Source organism: Diceros bicornis, chromosome 11 (genome assembly GCF_020826845.1).
Source record: "Diceros bicornis minor isolate mBicDic1 chromosome 11, mDicBic1.mat.cur, whole genome shotgun sequence".
Taxonomy (NCBI): Eukaryota; Metazoa; Chordata; class Mammalia; order Perissodactyla; family Rhinocerotidae; genus Diceros; species Diceros bicornis.
In genome coordinates, this window is record NC_080750.1 from 55,344,551 (window position 1) to 55,363,000 (window position 18,450).

At 36.9% G+C, this 18,450-nt stretch overlaps 1 protein-coding gene across 1 annotated transcript in view; it reads right to left on the minus strand.

Annotated features, from left to right (window-relative positions):
• Window positions 1-18,450, minus strand: part of LOC131411457 (probable ATP-dependent RNA helicase DDX60-like) — an 83,786-nt gene that overhangs the window by 41,113 nt on the left and 24,223 nt on the right. Inside the window, exons 11-22 of the mRNA XM_058550322.1 lie at window positions 18,172-18,277; window positions 17,521-17,636; window positions 15,432-15,589; window positions 12,854-13,103; window positions 10,013-10,179; window positions 9,163-9,321; window positions 7,512-7,661; window positions 6,835-6,954; window positions 6,003-6,098; window positions 3,683-3,798; window positions 2,162-2,304; window positions 1,944-2,053 (exon numbers count right to left, since the gene is read on the minus strand). Coding sequence (XP_058406305.1) covers window positions 1,944-2,053; window positions 2,162-2,304; window positions 3,683-3,798; window positions 6,003-6,098; window positions 6,835-6,954; window positions 7,512-7,661; window positions 9,163-9,321; window positions 10,013-10,179; window positions 12,854-13,103; window positions 15,432-15,589; window positions 17,521-17,636; window positions 18,172-18,277 — 1,691 coding nt within the window. The remainder of the gene's footprint in view (window positions 1-1,943; window positions 2,054-2,161; window positions 2,305-3,682; window positions 3,799-6,002; window positions 6,099-6,834; window positions 6,955-7,511; window positions 7,662-9,162; window positions 9,322-10,012; window positions 10,180-12,853; window positions 13,104-15,431; window positions 15,590-17,520; window positions 17,637-18,171; window positions 18,278-18,450) is intronic.

Sequence of the window (18,450 nt, forward strand, 5' to 3'; positions counted from 1 at the left end):
GCCCAAAATGATGATCTCACCAAGTACCCCTGGCCACTGTACTCACAGCTGATTAAAGATAACCTGTCTTGAACCATCCTAAGCAGAATAAGCCATAAAAAAATTACAAAATGGTATGCAATTAGAAAATGACTGGGAATTTTATGCTAAAAATGTCAGAAAATCATTGGAAGCTTTAAAAATGATGTCTTTATTATGTATCAATTCTCTAGGCTTGGAGCTGGTGATAGAGAGAGGCAAGAATGTGCTTTATAGCACGTGGTTTGGGTCACTATAAAGCAAAGGAAAAGCTACATAATAAAATTCTATTTCAAAACTTCCATAATACAGAATCACTTCAGCTGGATTTTACACACCTTTGACCATAACAGTTCAGAGTCTATGAAGTCCTTTCCACTCAATCACTCACTCAGGCATTCAATCTACAAATTGTTCAGTGTTAACACCGTAGTTAAGAGCATTAGCTCTTGGGGTCTGAATTTGGTTCCTAGCCCAACAATTACTAACTGACCTCGGGCTATTTAACTTCTCTATCCTTCTCCTTCCTCATCTGTAAATTGGGGGTAATCATAGCACATTTATTATAAAGACATTGTGAAAGTGAAAAGAGAAATACACACAAATGTTTAGCAAGTGCCTGCCACATAGTTAAATGCTCAACATATGTTGGTCATCATCATTCCACAAATATTTATTGAGCAGCTTTTAGATATAAGGCACTATGAGCTAGCTGTAAGATAACCCAGAGGTGAAAAACTACAAAATTTTTCATCAGAAAGCTTAGAATCTGGGGGGAAAAAAAAAGAGAGATGCAAAAAAAATTATAATAGTAGGCTGACCATAGTTGGTGTCATTTAAAAAAATACAAATAATAAGTTATATATTATTTGAAAAGAAGATTACTTCAAGATGGAGAGATCATAGAAAGACTTCTGAATAAAGTCCCTCATTAGCAGAGACATGAAAGATGAATAGGATCTGGAAATCTAGAGTTTAGCATCTGGGGTAAAGCATTCCAGGTACAACATACAGCATGAAGTCTTCCAGGAGAGGAAAGTGAATCTAGATTAGAGAAGACCTTGAATGCCAAGCTAAGAAGTTTGAAATGTATTTGTTTCCAGGGGAGAAACAGTGAACGCTTTTGAGTAAAAGAGGGAGAGGATCAGAATTATATTTTATGAAGATTAATGGAGCAGTAGAATTTTGAACGTAGCATAATGAAAAGACTATCTATTGGCTAATGTCATTTTATCTTTGAGAGGCAACTTGAGCCTAAATGACCTCATCATGGGAATATAACAGAAAAGGAGGAGAGAGAAGCAACAGAAATTAATAAATCCTTCCACACTCACAACTCAGTGCCCCAACTGAGATCTCTTAAGGCCTTCATCTTATTAATCCACCGTGAAAAAGTCACGTTGAGATTTTCACGTTAGTGGGAAGCGTCTCTTCCTTGTTTAGATCAATTGATAGTGATTAGATTCTGACATGAACAAGGCAGGCCCATTCAGTTGTAGCTGCCTGGTTAGTCACAGAGAAGTTGAAGACAGAAATAGGTGCTAAGAAGAACCTGGGTAGAGAAAGACAATGTCTGGAAATAAAGACAAAGAATAAGCTAACCAAAGAACTCAAATTGGAATTCTCCATTACTTCCTCTCTAGAGGTAGTTATTAAACTTTGGATGTCCCAGATAACTTTGAGGATCTAATGAAATCTAGGAAATGGTATACACACAAAATCGTTAGAGGGTTTGTAGTCTCCCTGGAGGCTTAGCATCCTTGCTTAGCATGAATGCTTTCCATCCTGATGTCCACTGACCTTAGGTTAAGATTTTCTATTGTAAAGAATATATGCTGCAATTTTATGAAGATTAATTGAACAACTTTCCAGTTGTGATATACGCTAATATTCCTCTAATAGGACAAATCTGGCTTTATACTTACATGATCTGTTGTTAATGCTGCACATGGATGAAAACGACCAAAACAAATGTCATCATCTTTTATTGAACATACATGCTTCTCTAAATCATTGTATCTCTCTCCATAGAGCACTAAATAAGAAGGGAAAGAATATACAAATTAATGGACATATAATTATTGGAATATAGATAACTTTAAAGTAACATAAAATAAGCCCTATACTTCTAGATCAAGCTTACCAAGTCTAACTTCATATGACTGATCTACATGCAAGTTGTCTTTGAGAAAGTTGAGACATTGGTCAGACTTTATTTCAGAAATAAATTTTTCTTCCATCATCTTGTCTGCCTGTCTCCAGTACTGTTTTACTGATTGAAGCCACCTTAAAGAATAAATAAGCATATTATTTAAGCAGAATATGGAACTATTTACCAAGAAATTAGATTTGATTTTTTTTTTTTTTTTTTTTTTTGTGAGGAGATCAGCCCTGAGCTAACATCAGCCAATCCTCCTCTTTTTTTTTTTTTTTGCTGAGGAAGACGGCCCTGGGCTAACATCTGTGCCTATCTTCCTCCACTTTATATGGGACGCCGCCACAGCATGGCTTACCAAGCAGTGCGTCGGTGCGCGCCCGGGATCCGAACCAGCGAACCCCGGGCCGCCGCAGCGGAGCGCGCGCACTTAACCACTTGCGCCACCGGGCCGGCCCCATGATTTTTTTTTTTTTAGTGAGGAAGATTAACCCTGAGCTAACATCCACTGCCAATCCTCCTCCTTTTGCTGAGGAAGATTGGCCCTGGGCTAGCATCCATGCACATCTTCCTCTACTTTATAAGGGGCGCAGCCACAGCATGGTTTGACAAGCAGTGCGTTGGACCGCGCCCAGGATCTGATCCTGGGAACCCCAGGCTGCCGAAGCGGAGCACGAGAACTTAACCATTACGCCACCAGGCCAGCCCCAAGAACTTAGATATTTTAAGCAAAGAAAATTCCACATCTAAAAATTTATACTTAAGCACAGGGGTTCTGGATTGAAACTGCCCAGCTTTGAATCCAAGCTCCATCACTTCATAACTGTGCACTTTGAGCAAGTTCCTTAACCTTTCTATGCCTCCGTTTCTTCATCACAAAATGGTGCATAATAGTAGTACCTTCCTCATAAGGTTGTTATAAGAATTAAATAAGTTAAAATACCTGCCACGTAGGAAGCACTATGTTAAGTGTTTGTTGTCATTGTTGTCGCTATCATTGTGGTGGTGGTTACTAGAGAAAATCAAGTCTGGCAACAAAACAATACTTGATATTCAAATAACAAGGCTTTGTTGTTATTACAGCCACCATCTACAGGGTGGAACAATGTTAGGAAGCCTCAAGGTCAATGGCTGTGTCCAAGTTATTTCCATTTTAGCATTACTTTTTAGATAAGAACAACAAAAAAAGGGATACAACTCATCTACCACTTCAGATGATACTTATCTGAGAATTTTGTGAAATTTTTCTACACAGTTTCAGATCTAGTTGCAGGAGACTTGATTCTGTTTTGGGGAAATGTCTTCCTTCTAGCTCTTCTAGGAAACACATCTTCAAAATATTTTTAGAGAAGTTATATTCTCTGAAGTTTCAAAGATAAGGTAATAAATTTATCTGAAAGTTAAAATGTTATACAAATAACCTTAAAGACTAAAGATCCTATGGATAGTATATTATTCAACCATTCAATATATAATTTCCATTCTGTCCAAAATGCAACCTATACCTACTCAGTGAGAAGCTTAGGGTTACTTATAGTAGCTGAAAGAACCAAAAAGGGACATCGAATCATGACAAGAAGATGCTCCCAAAATTTTCCTCCAATTTCTCCACCAAGACAGTGAACCTAGTAAAGAAAAAAAATTATCAGTTGAAAAGTTGATTTGAAAATAGTAAATGGAAAAAAGCATAGAAGCATTAAATAGTCACGCACATTTTTCCACTTTCATATAACTAACCAAACCTAAATAAAGTAAATGATGACGAAGTCAGGCAATAGAGGTCACTGACACTTGACTCTTCTTCAGTCTCCACAACTATTCCACCGTTAATATAAAATCCAACTCTCAAAATCTATTTTGAAGCCATGTTTTCCTCTCCATTCCTATTGGTATTCAAGCAACCATCATCTGGATGTCTACAATAGCCTCCTGACTGTTCTTTTAGCTTCTACTCTTTCCCTATACACTCTTCACATCATAGCCATAATGGGATTTTTAACCTACGTCAAATCAGGCCATGTAACTAATTAAAGCCCTGCAATGTCTTCCCAATGCATTTAGAGCAAAATGAAAATCGCTTAAGTGGAAGTGTAACACCCTGCATGATCTGGCCCCTGCTCACTTGTCCAAGCTCATTTCAGGCTGCTCTTCTCCCTCATTCACTCTGCTCTGAACATAGTGGCCTTGTTTTCATTCCTTGAACACACTTGTCCCACTGCAGGGCCTTCACATACACCACTCCCTCTACTTAAACCCTCAACAACCTCTCTTAGCTGACTATTCCTACTTATTCTGCAAAGCAGAGCTCATGGTCACTCCCTCAGAAATATCTTTTCTGAGCACTCACTCCAAAGCTGTCTTTACTTCCCATTTTGCCATTATCATGGCCACAACAGACTGAACTTTTTCTTCAGAGTTCTTATCAAAATGTTAACTTATATTTTCAGCGGTATGTTTCCTTGTTTAATTACTCTTGTCCTCACTAAACTGATACTGAATATATCAGAGAAAAAGCACAGTGCCTAACACATAGTAGGCACTTAATATTTGTTGAATGAATGAATCAATTACCTTTGTCCAAATAATACAAATTAAGACTTAGAGAGGAGGCCCCAAATTTTATTTTAATTACATAAAATAAATTGTGACACTTAGGACTCAACTGGAAAGACTTACTATCAGAGCCTAATAATAAATAAATAAATAAACCAGTATATTTCTTTATCCATTCCAACTTTGATCTGGTCAGATAGTAGAACACTTTACCAAATGCTATACTTTTTATCGGCTAGCAATTTCTCTTAGCCTTCTAAAACAGACATTAATTTGTAAAGCCTTCCTGTAGGCAAGTTTTACACATGTATAAATCAAGAAAACTGAGGTACCCAAGTTTTAACATTATTGTGCTTAAGCATTTTGAGATGAGACCACAAGCCAAGGTTCCAGATTGTGAAGATCAAGGGTTTGGTTTGGTTTGGTTTGGTTTCCCCTTAGAAAGGGAATGTTCAACGTTAGCAAGACACAATACAGCCCAGTGAACAAAACAGAAATAAAGTACTTCAGGACCAAACAAAGCAGAACAACAGCTGTCAGCCTGCTCCCAACTTCACACAAGGAAAAGGTAGACTCACTATAGGTTTGTCACCTTGTTCTCTTTAAAGTTGAAAATTCCTTGAAGCAAAGAAATATAAAGCTTGCATTCTATTTCATCACCTTCAATTCATGTTGATAATAATACTGCTATGTCTCTCCAGATTTAAACCATTCTCCATTTTTCTCTCTCTGAACAATGAGTCTGACCTTGGAAACCAGCTCAACCAACCTCCCTAGCTCTCTAGCTTCTGTTAGGTTTGGCCAGTGGAAAGCCCAGGCAAGAAACGGAAGGAGGGAGAACAGTAAGGTCAAGGTCTTTATTCTACTGGCTCCTTTCCTAAGAGGTCAACCTTGGCTAGCTGTGTTCCTCCATCAAGGTCACGGCTTCTCCCAAAAAGGCCATGTCTGCCGACTCTCTCTCTCTCTCCTTTTGAGTTCCATACTACTTTCTCCTCCCCTCCTCCTCCTACAGATAGTAATAGCCTGGGGCTGGTACTATTTCTGGATTGCTGCACTTACCGTGTGGTTTTCCTCGCACAAACCTTTGCAAACAGCCCCTTTGTAAAAACACCTTTATAAAAATTATGCTAATTTGAATATGCAATCTGTTTTCTCTTTGTACCCTGGCTGACACAAGTTAGATAATTACCATCATAGACCCCTACATTTTCAAATTAGAAATTATAGAGCATATGCACACTAGGACATCAACCCAGAGAAATAGCCCCGAACCTACCTCATCAAATATAACATATCTGATCCTTTTCACCCATTTTTGGCAACGAGGAGTAAGCAGCAGAATTTCAAAGCATGCAGGCTCTGTAATAAGTACCTAAAAATATGAAAGATTAGTGTAGCTAGCTTTACTGAGCATTTCTTTTGTGTCAGGCATAGTAATACAAACCTAAAAAATACATGTTTATGACTCACTGCATGTACTTACTGGGAATTAGGACAGAATATTGCTGCTGAGGGTAGTTTCCTTAAGACCATGGTGTATCTTTGACATTTGTTGTTTAAGTACTTATATTAACGAGCATTTGGATTAATGGAAATGGAAGAAAAGGCTAATGGTTGTTTTACATTTTGTTTAGTCTTAACTGCTCACTTGTGAGTTCAGTAAGGGAGAAAATCTATCTTCATCTATGATTTACCTAACAACAGATATGCTATCAAAATACAATATTTTTGAGAAAGTTTTTATTATGAATATCCTTAAATTTTTATTATTTATAAGCAATTTTGAATGGAAAAAAGCTTGGGTAGTTATTTAATAATGTACTAGGTTTGTTAAATCTACTTAAATCCCTTTATAAATTAAAATGAGATATAGTAACCTATTACTTGACATTTTAGGTCATAATGTAAGTGTCCTTAGAGAATGATGGTCCTAGTTTCCACTCTTTAGAGCGGAACGACCTTAAATTTTTCATATGGCAATTTCATTTCTTGTAAATTCAATGAAATTACTTCCAAAAGGGTTTGTGACTATGTAGATTCCCAGTAAAATAGGTATATATGTACTGTAATATAACTTAATAATAAATTCATTCATTAATATGCCATACCTGACAGTTGAGTGTATTATGATGGTAATCTCTCGTGAAAGCACCACATAGAACTCTGCCAGGCCGTAACTTTTTGATAAAACGATTCTGAACAGTTGCTGCCACTTGACCAACAAGGGCCTGATTGACAAGAAAAGAGACCCATTAGTCATTTAGTAAAGAACAGACATATAAAACCCCAGAGGACAAGAGAATCCATCTACAGGTACATTATTTTACGAGCCTATAAAGTTTAACCCTTTTCCTATCCCTCAGTCCTAAAGGGCTGTATTTGAGTTACTTGACTAAGCAAATAAGGTTTAAAGGATAACACTTAAGGGAGGGTAAAATGGAGATAAACATGGCTTCATCCAAAGGAAAATCAAGGAAATGATCCCCACATATCAGAAAAACTTCTTGCATAATCAAGGCTTAAAGAGAAGGTGTGAGTCAGCAAAGGCAGATGCCTCACTGAATCCAAGTATAAAGCCTAATCTGAGAGCAGACGTCAAAGTCTGGAGGCCAGACTTTTTGTTCTCTCTAATTATAAGGAAATTGTTATTGTAGGCTTTGAAACGGGAAGGAGAAAATGCAAGTTAAAAAATAAAAGGACCTAGATCTACCACATGACCATGTGCATTATTTTTAAAGGAGAGATTCAGAAATGAAAGAGAACATGACATTCACTTGAGCGCTACCTTCGTTGGTGCGACATACACAACCACCCCTTCATCGCTCTCCTTCAGCACTTTCTCCATGCAGTAGTAGGAAGCATAGGTTTTGCCTGAGGACGTTGGGGCAACAATCACTGCTGACTCATTATTATCCACAACATCCAGGAGCTCTCGCTGCAGGATCAAGGGCATCATTTTTTGGTCAAGAAAGTAAACAGCATGTTACCAAACAAAGATCATGTCATTTATACCCTCTATCTCCTGTGCCTACGTTATGCTGCAAAGAGAACTCTGATTTTCTGAAGATGAGGTGTGGTAAACACTCAGAAGGATGATTCAGGAGAAGGCCTGAATTCCTCACGTCCTTGCCTCAGAAAAGAAATTTTTTTTACATTTTGACCTGGAGGGAGGGTTTTGTTTCCGAAAAATGGAAAGTGAGACTGAGTGAAACATCCTTTTCAGTTGGAAAGTATTTTTTCCAATTATTGATCATTTAGTAAGTTCAGAAAAAGCGTTGCAAAATTAAATTCCGAGAAGTTAGTAGTGCCATGTTCACAGAGCTTCACATACAGAGAGATATCAACATATCTTTTCCTGATGATGAAAATAAAAAGGCCAAGAAGGAGAAAAAGTCAGTGATTCATCATACTCTAGTTACATTCTCCAGACACGGGAGAAAACCATCTACTACCTTTGAAGGCGTGTGAGAGCTTCACAGGCACTCATCACGTGGGACTAGGCTTGTATTACATCCAAATGAAGATTAGTCAGAGCCTTAGTACCGTTTGCTCGCTGTATGATAAGCAGAAGATGGGAAAACACACCCGCCTATATACTCTTTATTCAGGGTCCCCTCTCAGAGACATGCTACAGTGAACTGGTCAGAAGACTTACAATTTGTGAAGGCCTAATAGAGAATATGTGGCTGTCTTACGACCCAGATTGAAGGGAGGAACTGCTCCCCGGGCTCCACAAGAAAAGAAAATCAGGTTCTGACTTCCTACATGGATATATTTTATTCTCATTTGTTAATCGATCCTTTTCAATTTTAAATAAATTTGTTTAAGAACAGCTAAAATGTGGGAGTTCAGTGTATAACTGACCAAAGATTCTGCACACCTTTCTGTTCACTTAAAATGTTTTTTAGCCCATTTGCCTACAACTCTCCCATATAAATCCAAGGCAAAATTGACTGATCACTTTAGAAAAAGTTAACTTTCAGAGAATGCCCAAATTGGATGGTGACAGTTTGTATTACTAGCAATAAGGAGCATCTAATGCACAATCAGATTATCTTTCTCATCCAGTCCCAGATGGTGTTGATGGATATCTAGATATAAACTCCCAAGTTAGACCACCAAAATTTCCCTGTACAAACTTACATCTATACAGAAGTTTTTCTGTTGCCATAGGCAATATTTTCAAGCTCCTCTAAGCTAACGTGACCCGAAGATGTCTATATGACTCAATCAAAGTACCCACATGAAAACAATTTATATACTAGATGAAAGGTCACATTCCTTAAGTGGAAAACAAGTCGACATTTTGATGAAACAGTTTCATATGATATTACACAAAATGTAAAAATTTATGTAAAATATAACATGTAGAGACACAGTAAAGAGAAGATCTGAAAACACACTGATTAAGAAAATACAATGTTTCTTGTCATTACCTGCCATGTGTCAGGAATAAAATCTTGGACCCTGGGATCTGGATCATTCCTCTCATCTCGTATCAAATAATGGCCCATGTATTGCAGTTGAAACCTCGCTGGTCCAACATCAACTGAATATTTACTCTTTTTCTTCTTTTTCTCATCATCTCCTGTTATCTGTTATTATTTCAATACATGATTTTATTTGAAGTCATCTTAAATTTAAAAATTGAATAAAAATTTAATATTTATTGATATTTTAATAAATATTAAATTTATATAAATTAAATTTACTATACAATGTACTAAGTTTATATAAATAATACTTAATTTAAAATTTATAAATATGAAATATTTATTTATTAAATATTCAATGCACAAGGCATTTTTATCATGCTTTTAAATAGTCTAATATTTAGGAAGAGTTTTGTCACCTAAAATATCATTCTTGGAATAAATAAAACAGTAGATATTACCGTTAAAAAAAATTCATCCTAGAATTGAAAGCTAGAAGCCTGTTCAAGATAGTCTTCACTCTCACCACAGTTTTTAGATATGGTGCTAGAATTAAGTACAATATTCACTTTTGTTACCAAGAGGGTTCAAGGTGTCATCCAGAGATCATCTGGTATTTAATCTCTGCTTCCAGACAGCATCTGTACAAATTTTCATATTCTAATTTACTTCAAATTTTGGCAGCCAGGTTATTAATAAATAGTCTCAAGTCTATTATTTTATAAACTAGAATCAAACTAAATATGTTCAGCTGATAACTCTATATATGAGATACTTTATGACACTGATTAATTATTCTACTATATTAAAATTGGTTAAAAGTTAAAGTAATGAGAAATTCTAGTTATCTTACCAGGGTTGGATCTAAAGAGTTTGCCAAATCATTAAAACCTAAATATTTAAGGCATTTGGCTATAAAGTTATGATCCTCATCTTCCAAAATTTCTGGGTATCGCTCCAGAAGTGAATGGATTCTTTTCATCATTTGAACAGCTATACTTAAGTCTTTTGAAATTTTGCCTTGTTAAAGAAACAATAAAATTGTTACAAAGAGCATCAGAAATAATAATTGCTTGATCATTCATGACACTTATCTAGTCAACCAATTAACCTAATCTGATTAAACTCACCATTTTACTTAACTTTAATGGAGGTTTTTAAAGCATAAAAACAATTAAACTCATGATTAAATAAAATTAATACTCTATCTATCCACACTTCCACATCATCTTAAATAACTTAGAAATAGCTGTTTAACGGTAGGGAAAAAATAAAATAAGAAACGAACTTTGCAATTCATAGCAGAAATAAGAACCATTTGAACTCAGTTCTGAACCAGTTTCAAAGGAAAATAAAGAAATAACCTGCACGTTATTTGCATATGTCTTCTATGTGCATAGAAAAAACTCGACTTTAGATACCTGATCAAAACATCAGCAACATTTACTGAGGCCTACTCTTGACCACATATGATATTTGTATTTATGAAACAATCAGTGGAAACTTCCAATCCTGAAGAGCTAAGATAGAACCTCACTGCACCCCAATCATTCCATACAGACTCTCAAGTTCACATATAGCTTCTTTATTTTATTCCACTACTAACTATTTAATACAAAGTCAGGGCTGTTGTAATGCCATCTTTCTTCAACATGTATTACTGAACACCTGCTTATGCAGACTGCAGATGTATGCATTAAGGAGGTTTCAGAAGAAATTTAAGACATGAGTTCTTACATCCAGGAACTTTTGGTCTGGTTGGAGAAACAAAAGATTGCTCTTGACATCGATAAGTATGAAATCTGATTTTTAATTCAGAGTCCAACAGGAGTGACAGAGGCAGTAGGTGTTACGTGAGCAGGAGTAATTGGGAAGGCTTCCTGAAAAGATGGGCCATAAACTGGCCTTAGAGGACAGACAGAATTTAGGCAAATGGACACAAGGAGGAGGGTATCTGTAGGAGAGATGATAATTGCCTCCTCAACATCCATTACCCCATTTTTCCTTATCAATGCCTATGTTAATGGAGACTGCAATGTGCCCAGTTAAAAGGCCATATTTTCTAATCTCCCTGTGAGTAGGTATGGCTTTGTAACTAAGTTTGGCCACTGAGACATAAGCAGAAGTTGGTGGAATTTCTGGGAAGGCTCTTTAAATGGGGGATATACAACTGGGATGGTACATATTTGCCTTTTTTCTTCTTCCGACTTTATTCTAGAATATGACCATAATGGCTGGAGTTTCAGTAGCCAACCTCATAACCTTAAGAATGCAAGCCACACACCAGAAATGATGGAGTATGATGACAGAGGAGCCTAAGTCCCTCGTGATGCTGTAGAGTTGCCAGAGCGGCACTGAACTGCATATTTCCGGACTTCTTTCACATGAGAGAAAAATATAGCTCTTGAGGATTTCTTTTTTTTTTTTTTTTTTTAATTTTTTGTTTATTGCAGTAACATTGGTTTATAACATTGTAAAAATTTCAGGTGTACATCATTGTACTTCTATTTCTGCATGGACTACATCATGTTCACCACCAAAATACTAATTACAACCCATCACCACACACATGTACCGAATTATCCCTTTCACCCTCCTCCCTCCCCCCTTCCCCTCTGGTAACCACCAATCCAATCTCTGTCCCTATGTATTTGTTTATTGTTGTTATTATCTACTACTTAATGAAGGAAATTATACGGTATTTGACCTTCTCCCTCTGACTTATTTCACTTTGCATTATACCCTCAATGTCCATCCATGTTGTCGAGGATTTCTGAAAAACACTCTCTTCTCTTGTTCCTGTCAAGAACTATGAAAAGGCTGAGATCTTACCCTGTTAGCAAGCTAATTATTTACTCTGCCATAGCTTCATGGATGGTGGCAAAAGACATGAGACTCCTGGGTCAGAGACAAAGGACTTTATTATTCATGGTACAGCTAGCAGCATAAGCATCCTCTGTGTGTCAGTTCACCTGGTCCCTTATGTTTCACCAGAGAGATATGGAGCCCAAGCAGAAGCTGCACACACAGTGGATTTGTGTCACGGCTAAGGAATCCCGAACTTAGAAAACCCAAATCTTTTATAATGGGCTTCAAGCAAACCTGTCGCTTTGACCTGGAGAGAGATAGTATCTTTATTACACTGGTGAGTAAACAAACCTGGCCTTTACTCTAGAAAGAGACACAATCTCTATCCTGCAAGGCTGTTGACTGTACAAACATCCTTGGAAACATAGTCTGGAAAAAAAAGTTGTCAGTGCTTCTGCTTGCAAGGCATGCAGAAACATGAAAGACCCATGGAGAATCACCTCCCAACAGCAACTTCATATCTCCCAGAGGGTGATGGCTTCCCTTCTTTGATGGGCCCTGTTGCCACTGCTGGGCCTCATCCTGCCTTGGTGGTCCCCTTAATTCTGTCCACACCTTTGGAAAGAGTCCTTTCTTTACACTCTCTACAATGTCTTTTTGAATGTGCCATTTTGTCCCCGTTGAGACCCTATCTCTTAACCTCTCTGCAATTCCACTTTCTCATTTGCCAAACAGGGCTAATCAAAACTATCTTAGAAGGTAGTGCTGAGAATAAAATCAGATAATATATATAAATATTTTAGCATAACCATGCATTCAATAAATATACTGGCATCATTAATGTTTTTACCATTACTCTCTATCCATATAATATAGAGTCAAATACCTTCATCTTGGCAATGTTCTTTCCATGCTCTAAAGCAGGCAATTAACCCTGCCATTTCAACTTGAAATTTCACTGAGTTACTTTTACATGATTTTAAAAAATCTTCCACGTTCTTTATTCCAGAGTTTAAATTCTCTCTCATCTCCTTTTCAATAGAAAATAACAGATCATTGCATTGTTGTTGTTCTTTCTGATCTTCTTTGAGAAGTGATCTTTTCTTCTTTCTAGTAACTTTTCCAGGTTTAGCATCCTGCTCAATAAGAAAAGGAACATGACATAAAACAAGTGGAAATACTCCAAGATGATATTCCATTAGTGAGAAAGCATTTTTCATATGTTTACTGTTGATTTTGACCACCATCCTATTCATGAACTGGCACATTTTCAATGCCTTTTTCTTAAAATTAAAGTCTTTGTGCAATGCAGATCTTCAGCATAAAAGTATAAACTTCAGTATAAAAGTAAATCGTCTGCAGAAAGTTTTCCAGATTTCTGTGATGCAGATTATGAATAAAGGACTAAAAGTAACAAAATAGAGACTGTAGGGAAGCTTCCTATAGATTTATTTATTCATTAACTTATTCATTCTTTTTTCCCACAAAGCATTTTGAGCGCACCCTTCCCCCATCCCCTACCCCTCCTTTGGAGACGCATCTTGAAAAACACCAACAACCTAAAACTGTTCTGAGCAGACATTAGGCAAAGAGGGAGGATAAAATTTCCTATTTAAAAAATGGGAAATGGAGGAGCCACACACTTTTGGTAGGGTGTTAATTTATCCCACTTCCCCAAAAGTTGGATGTAACACTTAATTCCCATTTTGCGTGAATTGCAGTGCGATCAGTGCCACCTGGGAGAGAGTGAAGCAGTGACTGGGGCCCCCAGTCGCATGTCAGGGGCCAGCCTTGGGGCAGGGCTTGGCTGGGTGATGCCCCTGCAGATGGCTGCAAATAGGGGTGACTTCTGGATGCTGTTTTCCCTTCGGTACTTGTTCGTTAAGTAGAGCCTGGACTGAGCCAACCTTGATGGCCTAGGGGTTAAAGTTACACGCGCTCCGCTTCAGTGGCCCGGGTTTGCTTCCTAGGCATGGAACCAAACCACTTGTCTGTCAGCAGTCATGCTGTGGGGGCAGCTCACATAGAAGAACCAGAAGAACTTACAATTATATATAACTATGTAATGGGGCTTTGTCGGGGGGGAAAGAAGGAGGAAAAAAGGAGGAAGATTGGCAACAGATGTTAGCTTAGGGCGACTCTTCCCCTGCCAAAGAGTAAAACCTGGACCTCTGCCCTGGGTGCCCCACCTGGCCATCCTTAGCTCCAAGGAGGTGAGATCTGTGGGCTGAGGTGGAGCCTCTACAGCCAAATCAGGTGTGACGGCTTGATGGACCTTTGAAGCAGTTCTAGGAGACAGACCTGAGAGCAGTGCTAAGAAACCTGTACGGTAATTAGTGATGACTTTTCAATGTTATCTTGAAAAGCTTTGTGCAGAAACTCTCTCTGCCTGACATGTGGTTCCTTGGAGTCTTGTCCCTCTCAGCCTAACTGGTTAGTTGCAGGTCTGGCAAGGAAAAGGAAGAGTCCAGTTTTCCATTAAGAATTTGCTAAAATTAGTGGGAAGGGAAAATGTTTTCATATTTTGGGTTTTTTTCCTCTAAGGCCTTTATGTTTCATTTTCCAAAACATTTCCACACCCACTCCAGTTTGGGAAGGCAGCTGTGATGAATGCTGGTCATTACTTTGGTTTGCCCTCTTTCGAATATTTAGCATTGCCGACCCCAGGAGGGAGTTTTACTGAAACGAATGCCCTTCCTTAATTCCCAGTCATGAGGCCAGGAGAGATGGACTGAAGCCTAACGAAATCCTCTGTTAAAGAACGATCACAAAGTAGTATCTTCACAAGCAAAGTCATAAAATTAACCATTTGTTCAGTTATGAACATAATCAATTATATTACCTGATCCTTTTCCACATTATCTTTTGCAATATTTTTTTCAAATTACAGGGATTCTATATATGTCCACAAGTAAGCCCAGAATAAAGGACAGAAAGACCATTGCCTCAAAGAGGAAGCAAATAGGTATGGAGGAGTCGCACCCTGACAGGAAGAAGACTGACCTTAACTTCAACCCAAACAAAAGTCCCAGATGGCAGATTAATGGCATAAATAATTTATAAACATTTAGGCAGTTTTCAAAATTCAGGCAAAACAACAAAGCTGATGAGTACGTTAGACCTACTCTTACCAACTATATGAAAAAAGATTTTCATTGTAATAAACTAATAAACAAATATTTCTTTTAACTTAAATTCAACGTTTCCAAATCCAAGCTCTTAATCCTTTCATGCCTTAGATTCATTATCAGATCAATCTATCTTTCGTTATCAGATGGAGGATAAAATACTAAATTTTATGTAACTTTCCTAGAATTTCTAATGGCAATAAGTAAAATAATAACTAATTTGTAAGAAAACATAAGGAAAAAAAGCATGAAAAAAACCTCCAAAGAAACGAACAAACATCAGCTTAAGGAAAGCAAAACACTGTAAAAAAATTAGGTAAAATACATAGAATCTACCTGTAATAGTCCACTATTGGCTCCCCTGGAATCCTCTTTTGGCTGGGTAGTTTGAGCTACAATGACTTTTGAAGAGACTGATTCTAACGATTTCCCATAAAATTGTGGATAAATCTGATTCTTTTTCACATTAAAAACAGGTGGGTCTCTAGATTTCTCTGAAATAGAAAGACTTAAAATGTAAAAATTTATTTTAAAACATTACTAAATATTGATATAACGTCCTCACTACTTCTCTATGCCATCTCAAGCACACATTCTTTTGTTTTTTTTAATTTTAACTCCAAAACAGTAATTTCATCTAATTACCTTTGCTAATGAGGTCAGATTATAACATGCTAACAAAATAATTCTTTATCTTATTTGAGGAAGACAGAGGATAAAAAACTCTGCTAATGTCCCACTTCAAAAGCACCTGGACATTGCCTCTGCCATTTGGCAGGAGAAGAGGAGAAGAGGCGGGTAGGGACAGAGTCAAGTAACGTATTCATCCGAGAGAGATCAACACCTAAGACTCACAAAGTCAAGTCTGCCCAGCACCTGCTCGGGGATTTGTTTGGTTGCTTTTTTTTTTTTTTTTTTGACTTTCAAGCTAAGCACGTTTTTTACATTTTTAAATGGTTACATTTTAAATGGGTGTATAAGTACCTATATCATGGCCTCAATTTTATCTCTTAACGTGCAACGTGTAAAATATTAACTATCTGGCCCTTTAAGAAAAAATTTGCTGACCTCTGATCTAGACTATTCTATTTGCATTCCTGAGAAGGAAAACCACAACTCTGGCCACAGCCAAAGGTTCAAGAGCTTACAACTGAGAGAAACCACTACTAATTATCTTTCACCATGCAGAAATTCAAATGACACAGAAAATTCCAGCAAGCGAGGTTAGATTCATCCTAGACCTAAGAAACACTCTTTACAAACATAAAAGATATAAATGAGATGATGTTTTGTTCATTTGTTGTTGTTGTTGTTGTTGTTCTTTTGTTGTGTCTATATCTATATGTGACCACAAATCAAACCATATCGGAAATACATTACGCATAATCTTGGTAGCTAGTTATATAAGTAGGCTTATTTATATATACAATTGGCATGCTTGCTTTACATATTTCTATATTCTTCTAAAAGAAGTTTGTTTATTTTTTTTGTGAGGAAGATCAGCCCTGAGCTAACATCCATGCTAATCCTCCTCTTTTTGCTGAGGAAGACCGGCTCTGAGCTAATATCTATTGCCAATCCTCCTCCTTTTTTTTCCCCAAAGCCCCAGTAGATAGTTGTATGTCATAGTTGCACATCCTTCTAGTTGCTGTATGTGGGACGTGGCCTCAGCATGGCCAGAGAAGCGGTGGTCGGTGTGCGCCAGGGATCCGAACCCGGGCTGCCAGTAGCAGAGCACTAGCACTTAACCGCTAAGCCACGGGCCAGCCCTAAAAGAAGTTTTATCAGTCCTGAGAAAGGTGGAAACAAACATGGGGTTGGAGAAAGACACACTAAAGATAGAGAACCAACCAGTAAGAAAAGATCCCCTAATTCATTTTCTAAGGACCTATTTTTAACGGTTTCATGGACCTCATGAAAGTTTTTTTTTTTTTTTTGGCAGTTTCAACCCCTCCTCATTATTGAGTTTCTGTGGGCACAATTATGTTGGTATTTATCAGCACGCAATCAACTAGACAACTGTGTAGCATGAGGAGAGCTGAAATTTCTAGGAAGACTATGGTTGTATCAGCATATATAAATCTATCGATAGACAGATTCCTACAAGCATAAATTATCTTTCCCACTTATAACAGCATCTGATATTTTTAGCGACAGTGCCACGTATATGTACTTCCTTATAAGATAAATAAATCTCTATTTGAAATAATAAATACATCTGCATGCATACCTACACATGCCCACTAGGCAATACAATGGGATTTTTTCAGAGAATATACTTCCTGAAGTGCTTCTCCAATTCTATATATACTAACCTCATTCAAAATATAATTTTTGTTTGTAATATAATACTTTTTCACTGTTCAATGAAGAGCAGAAAAGGCAATTCATATAAGCTCTATTTTATTATGGTTACAGAGCTCACCATCAAAGAGACACCTGGTCTTGTCATAGTCATTACTAAGGGGTCTGTGAGCATGCCAGTGCAAAAGTTCATCACGTTCCTTTTGTTTAACCAGTGAAGTAACAGCTGGATCATCACTGTAAAAATACATATATATATTATATACCTATATATTTAAAAATATATTTATATATATATATATACGTAAAAGTTTAGGCCCTTCTAATACAGCTTAACATATTCAGCCTATAACAACATGGAAAATAAATTTCAGCCTCTAACAATACAGAAATCTTACAACCTCTTTTTCTATTCCTATGCTATGATGGGGTTGTGAAATCTCAGTGGTTTTTAAAACACACGAAAACCCTGAATCTCTACCATTCCTCTAAGAGTCCCATTAACATCAACAACTGTTTATTAAACCTTATATAGCTGGAGTAATTTTATTATAAGTTCAAAACTATACAGAGTTTTATCTAGTAATGTTCAAATCATATTGATATATTAGATATTATAGCCACTCCAATATATTATATATTATACTCACCTTATTATATCTAATTTACTATATCCAGATACAATATGATAATAGACATTCTGATGAGACATTTATTCCACAAGTATTTTAGAGTTTACAGAACTAAATTAGGCACTTTGTTAACTCTATACCTCTTTAGAACAGGCAAATCCTTCATGATGTCTCCAACGAACTTATCAATTACAGCAGATGTCATAGGAATAAAACCCAAATTAGGCATCTTTTCCAAGGAGATTTCTAAAAACAAATATAAAATTAAATTGGGAGGAAATGCACAACTATCCTATAAGAATTTGAATGTTATTTTCAAAATTGCACAAACATAATATTTTGCATGAATTTTATTAATGTTTACCAAGTTAGCTCTTCTCAATGAGATATTCCTACCGAACATTTTGGAGCAAGACAGA